Genomic DNA, 8,973 nt, shown 5'->3' with positions numbered 1-8,973 from the left:
AGCTTGCATCCTGCAAAGGTTACACTGAGCCCTATATCTGGTATTATGCCTCCATGTGGGAGAAAACACCCAGTCATATGGTGGCAGATTGACTACATCAGACCTCTCCCTTTCTGAGGGGGCAGTCCTTACCAGAATCATTACAAATGCCAGCACCGCTGCTCATGTGCTACAGAATGCCTGATCTCTCAATAGGGTATCCCACACCACAGTGCCTCAGACCAAGGGCACCATTCTACAGCAAAGAGGCACAACAACAGACACCTGGTCACAGGGTGTACTGGTCCTGCCCCATCACCCAGAATTGGCCAGCTTGGTGGATGATGGAATGGCCTGTCGAAAGCTCAGAAACGCACATCAGGGGAATAGCCTCTTGTGGAATGGGAGCTCTTTCCTCCATGATGGAGTATAGGTCTTAAACCAATGCTCACAATATTGTAGTGTCCCCTACAATCCAAATACATGGATCTGGGTATCAAAGACTGGAATTAGGAAGGGTTCCTCTCTTACATTCAGTGACTTATCTGTGACTTTGTGCTCACCTTTAACATAACCTTGGGACCTTCCAGGTGAGATAGTTAACAGAGTTAAGACACAGTAAGAATTCCATTACACTACTTTAGGATCCTCATGCAGTAGACCGACAGGCAAAGGAAAGGGGTTCCTGTACTGGCTAGGATAATTAATCATGGTTACTCTGAGAAGTTAGAGCGCCTGCCACACAATGGGGGCAGGCAGGAGAATGTCTTGTACCCAGGGACCCTTCGGGGCATCAATTAGTAGTTTCAGGCCTGGTGATGACTGTGAATGAGCAGCTGTATCAACCAGCAAAGGCAAGACAACCAGGGGTCTACACCTTTTGGCAGGGAAGGTTTAGATCACCCTACCAGGAAAACAACCCTGATGAAGGTGACTGTAGGTGGAGATCTGAAATGATCTATAGAGGAGGGGAATGATTAAATATCAGTGAGACCCTCTGGACTAGTTACAACTAAGGGGATTGTAGCTTTTTGCACTAATCTTTTTGCCCTTGTCTTTGAGAAAAATGCTGTTAACTAGTTTAGGAAATAAGGAAGGACATGGGAATGTCTTTGCACAAAACAAGTTTAAGCCCAGCATCATAGCACAGCAGCTGGATATAATGAGAGGGCACAAGGAGAGGAGTGGTCTGTGTTGGACACAAAACTCATACACACCCTTAGAATCTTTTCTTTCTTTCTTTTTTTTTTTTTTAGTTGGAGTCTCACTCTGTTGCCCAGGCTGGAGTGCATTGGCACTCTCACGGCCACCACAGCCTCGACCAACTGAACTCAGGTGACCCTTCCACCTCAGCCTTCCAAGTAGCTGGAACTACAGGTACATGCCACCACACCTGACTAATTTTTTGATGTATTATAGAGACAAGGTCTCACCAAGTTGCTCAGGCTGGTTTCAAAACCTTGAGTTCAGGCAATCCTCTAGCCTCCACCTCCCAAGGTGCTGGGATTACAGGCGTGAGCCACCATGCTCAACTAGATTCTTTTCATTGACTCATTTCCAAAGGGGCTCCCCGCCTTCCAAACCACTGCCACCTCCATCAGAGCACTTTTATTGTGGCCAGAGCTGGCTAGAGTCCAAGCTGAAGACCTAGGGAGGCAGGGTCTTCACACCCACATGTTGAGGCTACCTCTCTAGGTCACCATTCCATTTCTGATTAATAACAAACACCACACCGTGGGCCATGGGATCTGGCTTCCTGAGCGAACACCAAGGCTCAGGGGGTGCAACCTCCCATCAGTTCCCATGGGATACCCCTGACCAGTGGGCAGTGGGGAGCAAGAGGGAGCTGGGCAGATCAATTCCTCCTCCTCTCTCCCTTCCGGGGAGCACTCCAGGGTGTGACCTTACCTTGCACCCTGTCTAAGGAAAGTCATCTTTGTCTAGGGAAAATGCCAGTCGGGCAGCTGGTTGGTGCTCTTTCCAGCCCACTTGGGGTGGGCGGCAGCCAATGCAGTAACATTGTTTTATATCTTTTTTCCCTGTACTTCTCCTCTCCTCACCCTCACCACTCTGACATCCCAACGCCCCCTCACGCACACACACATACATGCACACACCAGGCTAAATAAGGGACCTTTGAGAGGGGGTCTCATAGCACCAGCCTACCACAAGTTTTAATAAGTATCCGGGGCCAGGCCCAGTGGCTCACACCTATAATCTCAGCACTTTGGGAGGCCAAGGCAGGAGGACTGCTTGAGCCCAGGAGTTTGAGAACAGCCTAGGCAACGTAGCAAGACGTCATCTCTACAAAACATCAGAAAATTAGCTGGGCATGGTGGCACACGCCTGTAGTCCCAGCTACTTGGGAGGCTGAGATGGGAAGATCACATGAGCCAGCAAGTTGAGGTTGCAGTGGGCCATGATCATGCCATAGCACCCTAGCCTGGGAGACAGTGAGAGCCCAATTCAAAAGAAAAAAGAGGGAAAAAAAGTATCTGTTGGCAAGGTCATTTCCCCCACGTGATATTTTGAGACAAGGTCTTTTTTCTTTGGGTTTTTGGCACCAAGAGCAGTGCGTGGCACGTAGTCAGGAACCTCTGGCCTAAATCACAGTGAAATTAGTGAAAGGAAGTCTAGTTTCCAGTTCCGGAGCTGAAAGACCCTGGCCAAGGCATTTAACTTCTCTGAGCTTCAGTTTACTCTCCTGGGAAATGGGGATACTATTCCCCGTCTCCTTCTTATTTTGTGAGGATCAAATGAGAGAGAAATGGGATTGGTCCTCTGGTGTGGAAGGGGTACAAGTGTTCTGGAATATAGGACCTCAGCACTGATGTTATTTACAACAACTGCTAACAGTGTTGATACTAACAAGGACCAGCTTAGTTGGGGGAAATCCCCTTTCTCCCTCCAGGATTGCCTGGTTTTGTCCTAAGCCAGCGCCATTATTTGCTCAAGGATGGAAGTCAGGCCCTCTCCTCCCCAATCCCTTGTCTCACAGATTTCATATGACCTCAAAAGGTTCTTCCAGGCTGGGCTCGGTGACTCAGCCTATAATCCCAGCAGTTTGGGAGGCCAAGGCGAGTGGATTGACTGAGTCCGCGGGTTCGAGATCAGCCTGGGCAACTTGGCGAGACCTCGTCTCTACAATCAATAAAAAACTAGCCGGGTGTGGTAGCACACGCCTGTAGTCCCAGCTACTTGGAAGGCTGAGGCAGAAGGATCGTCCGAGTCCAGCAGGTCGAGGCTGTGGTGACCGTGAGAATGCTACTGCACTCCAGCCTGGGGGACAGAGTGAGACTTCAACCCAAACAAAATAAAAACCAAAAAAGTCCTTCCCGAAGTCTGACCTACCTCTTGTTGCAACCATGCCCCCTGCCTTCCTCCTGCTTCTCAAAGCACGATCCTGAGTATAAATCTCCAAGAAGCCCCAAGAATCTTACAGGGCTTATCCTTCTGAAGCTGGCATCATCATTCTCACTGCTTAGGTCAGGCCAAAAGGCAGAGTGGGAGACCTTACAGTGGAAAAAAAAGAAGCATAAAGAAAGAGGGAGAAAGGAAAGTACCAGTCTGGGTGAGGGAACAGAGAAAGAATCAGGATGACCGGAGGTCAGGCAGCAGTAAGGACTTCTCAACACCTCAACAGAGAGTGACAAATACCTACCACCGCCATACCACCATTACTTTCAGTTGCACAGCTTCCGGGAGTGAGACAGTTGTCATGCCGCTTTCCATGACGTGGGTCTTCTGCCGGGGCCAAGGCTGTGGGTAAGGCGACATTTCCTGCCAGGGGCCAAGAGGAAAAATGAGTTGCTGACTATGCACACCTTTCAAGAGCACGGACACACACCCTGCTCTGGAGGCCCTTCTTAGGCTGCCCCTATGGAGCTCTCCCTGGCCCAGGTATGTCCCCAAGGTAAGTGTACAAGAGAGAGAATGTGGGTGGGAGGGGGCACCAAGACCCCCATTCTCCTGCCCTCTCCCCTGGGCCTGAGCTCTCACTTCAAAAAGTGAGGGCCCCACCCCAAGCCAGAGGAAGGCTGCTTGAGAAGATACCCGCAACACCTGCTCCCTCTCTGGGCCTCCACATCCACTCACCCCTGAGGACAAAGGTGACAGGCTTTGCTGAGCGCTTCTTAGAGAGGAGAGAGGAGGGCACAGGAGGGAAAGAGGGTGGGAGGCAGAGGATTCTGGGCCAGGAGAGGGGCCTGCCCTGCCCTGAGATCGGTCTCTCTGCCGTGGGACTTCCAGGCCATCAGGAGGTCAGCCTCATCCCCGGGCTCTCCTTCCTGGCACCCGGTCTCCCTGACAACCCTCTCTGGCAGCGTTAGCCCTTCCATACTGCCGTGGCTCTTACTCCTCATGGCTGAGTCCCCCCTGCTGTCTCTCCTGCATTTCTCCTGTTGTCAAGACTCTCAGTCCTCCAGGTCCCTGGTCAGAGGCTGGTGGGGCCCTCTGAGACTCAGGGGGAGGCAGAGAGAGAGGTAGCCCTCTTTGTGCTAACAGGAAGTCACGAAGCTCCCGCCCCCACCTTCAGCACCTTCCAGCCCATGGACTCGACCCGCAGGAGCTGTCAGGGCCTGGGCTTGCTCCCAGGGCCCAGACTCCAGGCCCCAAGGACAGAGGAGGCCCAACTCAGGGCCTCGGCTGGCCATTCAGTGGTGAGTGGGAAACCTGGGGGACAGGGGTTGAAGTTCCTTCATCTCTCCCACCCTCCCCTGAGTGGACTTGCAGATGGACAAAGTTCACCTAGACAGAAAGCAGAAATGACATCAGGCACAGTGTCTCGTGTCTGGAATCCCAGCACTTTGGGAGGCCAGGGTGAGAGGACTGCCTGAGTCCAGGGGTTCAAGACCAGCCTGGGCAACTTGGCAAGAACTCGTCTCTACAATAAATCAAAAATTAGCCCGGTATGGTGGTGCTCACCTGTAGTTCCAGCTACTTGGAAGGCTGAGGTGGAAGATCGACTGAGCCCAGCAGGTCCAGGCTGCAGTGGCCATGAGCGTGCTAGTGCACTCAAGCCTGGGCAAGGAAGGAAGATGGAAGAGTAAGAAGGAAGGAAGGTAGGAAGGAAAGAAGAAGAAATGACCAAGGGCTGCCAGCAGTGCTGGGCACAGGGAAGGAAGGAGGTTGGGAAGGACCTCCCTCATGTGCTGAGTTGCCCACCCACCCCTCGCTGCTCCTTTGCCCCTGGGAAGCCCAGGCTGCATCATCCACAGGGCACCAGGTGCAGTGTGTTGCGCCCCAGACACTGGCATCTGCATCTTTGTGCTGGCAGCCTTCATCTGCCCTCCGCCCAGTAACTAGGGAACCTTCCCTGCAAACAGCTTAGTCCCTCTTGCTGGAGAGTATGCCCTCCTCATTCCAGCCTCTTGGTGACTTCCTGCATCATCTCCCTTCACTCCCTGGGCCAAGGAATGATTTTCTGTTCCTCTGGAAGGCCTTGCTGCCTCTCTCACCCCAGTTAAACTCAGTTGAAAAGCCCTCAGAGGCCGGGCTCGGTGGCTCAGCCTGTAATCCCAGCACTTTGGGAGGCCGAGGTGAGTGAATTGCCTGAGCCCACGGGTTCAAGACTAGCCCGGGGAACTTGGCGAGACCTCGACTCTACCATAAATCAAAAATTAGCTGGGCGTGGTAGTGTGCACCTGTAGTTCAGGCTACTGGGAAGGCTGAGGCGGAAGGATCGCCAGAGCCCGGCGGGTCAATGCTGCGGTGGCCGGGAGTGTGCCACTGCACTCCGGTCTGGGCGACAGAGTGAGACTCCAACTCAAAAAAAAAAAAAAAAAAGGAAAAGCCATCAGGACTCAGAGAAAAGAGGAAGGAGAATCTCTGGAAACCAAAACAGTGGACCTTAAGAAGAGACTGAAGTTAGACTTAGGAAGGACTTTCTGGGCAATTATACCCTGAAATAGGCAGGTGAGGCTGGGTGTGAGGATGAGAAGATGGCAGCTGACTTGGCGACAGAAGCAGGCCCACTTACCATGGCTGCCTCTCCTTTCTTGAACTCTTTCCCTATCCAGGCCTCTCCCCAGGCCCCTGGGGTAGCCTCCACCCCAGGGAACACCGAGAAGGCTGAGGAGGTGCCCGGGGAAGGAAGCCTGTCCCTGCAGGCTGAGACCCGGGCTTGGTTCCAGAAGACCCAGGCCCACTGGCTCCTGCAACACGGGGCAGCCCCGACTTGGTTCCATGGTTTCATCACCCGAAGGTGAGTCACACGGGAGGGGGAGGCGGGGAACAGGCCCAGAGAGGCAGGGGCAAATCCTGGGTCCTGCGACCAGGCAGGAGGAGACTGAGTCCATGACGCCAGGCTCCAGCTCCTGGAGTTTCCCAAGTCTTTCCCTGAAGTACCTCTCCCAGGAGAGATCACTGGAAAAGCTCCAGCCCAATCTCCTCTGAGCTCAGGGTCCCCTTTCCAAGTTCCATTAATCTCCCGTCCCTAATGTCCTGAGGTTGTCTGCCTCTCTCTGTCATGGCCGACTCCATCTTTATCTCTGGTTCTCTCCAGCCTTCTCCTCTCCCCTCCCCCCTCAAAGTTTCCCTCCCCCTCCATTCCTCAGCCTCACTTGTCTTGTATCTTTGTTCATCTCCCCAATTCCACTCGTGACTTCTGCAGTCTAGCAGTCTACCTACCTACCGCCCCTGTTGCACCGGTCGAGGAAGCCCTGCAGGCTGCCCCTCCAGGCTGAGGCATGGGGAGGATGCAGGGTTGGCGGGGTCTCCTGAAGGGGCCCCCTGGTCCCTGTGCACACCCAGTTCCTGCCGCGGGAGGGCAGCGCCCACATCCCCCCTCTCCCCATCTCCACCCCAGCGCTACCCCTGCGTCTCCTGGTGCCTGCTTGGGGGCAGGGGTCCCTCGAGAGAGCCGGGAGACAGAAGGCTAGCCTGGAAAAGTCACAGCACGGTTCTGCCTCCTTTCCATCGCCCACAGGGAGGCCGAGAAGCTACTGCAGCCCAAGCCACGAGGATGCTACCTGGTGCGCTTCAGCGAGAGCGCCGTGACCTTCGTATTGACCTACAGGTGAGGGGCGGGGCTTGTGTTGCCCCCCCCCAGGGGCGGGGCTCTTCGCTCAGCCCCGGAGCTGCTGACGGAGGGGGTCGCGCTTCGTGGGGGGGACCCCGGCCGGGAAGAGGCAGAGGGTCTGACCCCTCATGGCTCCCTCTAGGAGCAGGGCTTGCTGCCGCCACTTCCTGCTGGCCCAGCTCGGGGACGGGCGCCACGTGGTGCTGGGCGAAGACAGCGCCCACGCGCGGCTGCAGGACTTGCTACGGCACTATACCGCGCACCCGCTCAGCCCCTACGGGGAGACGCTCACCGAGCCCCTCGCCCGCCGGGTATGTCCCCACCCAACCCAAGACCCCCGGGGCTCAGGCCTGCGCCGCTCCCCACTCGGAGCCCGGGCGCAGGACGCGCCCAGGCACCGGCTCATCCCGAGGGACCAGCGACCTCGCCTCCCTTGCATTCGTACCGTATCTCCGTGGCTGGGGAGGCCTGGGGAGATCAGCCGGGCCACACGGGGGGTGGGGGGTGGGGGTGGGGCTTGTTTTTTAAGAAAGATTTGCTGAGTACTAAGGCCAGGGCCCTGAGAATAGACCCATGGACAAGACAGTCTCAAACTCACAAAGCTACTTTCCTGCAGCAAAAACAGGTTAACAGGAGTGGGGTGTGGAGGTGGGATTGAGGGGGAGATACAGGACACCATTCAGCCTGGCAGGATGTGTAGTCAGGGAGGGCCTCCCAGAACAAGTTCAGGAAGTTCTGAGCGACCACTGTGTGCCAGGCATCCTTCTGGGCACTAGGGAAGGAACAGTGAACAAAACTGACCAAAATATCCCCTTCTCACGGAGTTTACATTCTGGAAAGAGGAGCAGGGATTGCTGCCGCCACGTGTTGTATTACAACACGTCAGTAATACAGATTACAAGCAAATAACACACAGTAGTCCAGCAATGATAAGTGCTGAGAAGAAAGGACAAGCAGTGGCAGGGAGTGACAAAGTTGGTACCTCAGGGAAGTCCACTCTGGTAAATGAATATCTGAATAGAGGCCTGAATGAATTAAGGGAAGGAGCCATGTGGGCAACCAGAGGAAAAGCAGTCTTGGCCAAAAAAAAGCAGCAGGTGCAAAGGCCCTGAGACAGGAAGATGCCTAATGTGTTTGAAGAGTAATGAGAGCAGGGAGACAGCTAGCATGGATGGATCAGGCAATTGAGGGATGGAGGGTCGGAGACCAGATAAGATAGGTGAGGAAAGGGGCCCTGGAGACTCTTGAATGGACTTGGACTTTTATTCTGAGTGAGATGAGATGGCCCTGGAGGGTTACAAGCTGAGGAGTGACATGACCTAGCAGGTTTGGGAGGGGCAAGAATGAGGCTTGCTATAAACGGAGGCTACTAGAATATTCCTCCACTGCCACCTCTACTGGGCCAGGGCAGTAGAGGTGGCAGTGTGAGGAAGATGGGATGCTAGGTCTGTTGAGAACGTGGAGCTGACAGAGTTTTGCAGGAGGGGAAGAGGAGTGTGAAGATGGAGATGTCATTGACAGATGAGGAAGGCTATGGGAGGAAGAAGTCTGGACAGCGGCCGGGAGGTCAGGAGGTGCATTTTTGACATGCACAATCCAAGATGTCCATTGAACATTCAAATGGAGATGTCACGTAGGCAGTTGGAATCAGAGTGTGGAGCCTGGGACAGGTCTGGGGGGAAAGGTAACTATTTGGGGTCATCAGCGCATGGATGGACTTTCCTTTTCGAAGCAGGGTTTCTCTCTGTCACCCAGGGTGCAGTGACACGATCTCAGCTCACCACAGCCTCAAACTCCTGGGCTTAAGCAATCCCCCTGCTTCAGCCTCCCGAATAGCTGGAACTACAGGCATGCACCATCAAGCCCAGCTAATTTTCTTTTTCTTTTTCTTTTTTTTTTTTTCTGAGTCGGAGTCTCACTCTGTCACCCAGACTGGGGTGCAGTGGCCGCTCCTGGCCACTGCAGCCTCGACCCGC

At 54.3% G+C, this 8,973-nt stretch overlaps 1 protein-coding gene across 2 annotated transcripts in view; it reads left to right on the top strand.

Annotated features, from left to right (window-relative positions):
- Nucleotides 1-3,854: 3,854 nt before the first annotated feature.
- Nucleotides 3,855-8,973, top strand: part of SH2D2A (SH2 domain containing 2A) — a 9,669-nt gene continuing 4,550 nt past the window's right edge. The window contains exons 1-5 of one of the 2 annotated variants that reach the window (XM_008049795.1): nucleotides 3,855-3,892; nucleotides 4,483-4,564; nucleotides 5,990-6,181; nucleotides 6,905-6,994; nucleotides 7,140-7,308. In XM_008049795.1, the coding sequence (XP_008047986.1) occupies nucleotides 3,859-3,892; nucleotides 4,483-4,564; nucleotides 5,990-6,181; nucleotides 6,905-6,994; nucleotides 7,140-7,308 (567 nt within the window). In that variant the 5' untranslated portion in view covers nucleotides 3,855-3,858. The remainder of the gene's footprint in view (nucleotides 3,893-4,482; nucleotides 4,565-5,989; nucleotides 6,182-6,904; nucleotides 6,995-7,139; nucleotides 7,309-8,973) is intronic. The other variant, XM_008049796.1, reaches the window with a different exon arrangement.

Source organism: Carlito syrichta, unplaced genomic scaffold, assembly GCF_000164805.1.
Source record: "Carlito syrichta isolate Samal-C Ts95f unplaced genomic scaffold, Tarsius_syrichta-2.0.1 Scaffold136919, whole genome shotgun sequence".
Taxonomy (NCBI): Eukaryota; Metazoa; Chordata; class Mammalia; order Primates; family Tarsiidae; genus Carlito; species Carlito syrichta.
This window is presented reverse-complemented; position numbering and strand designations above follow the sequence as displayed.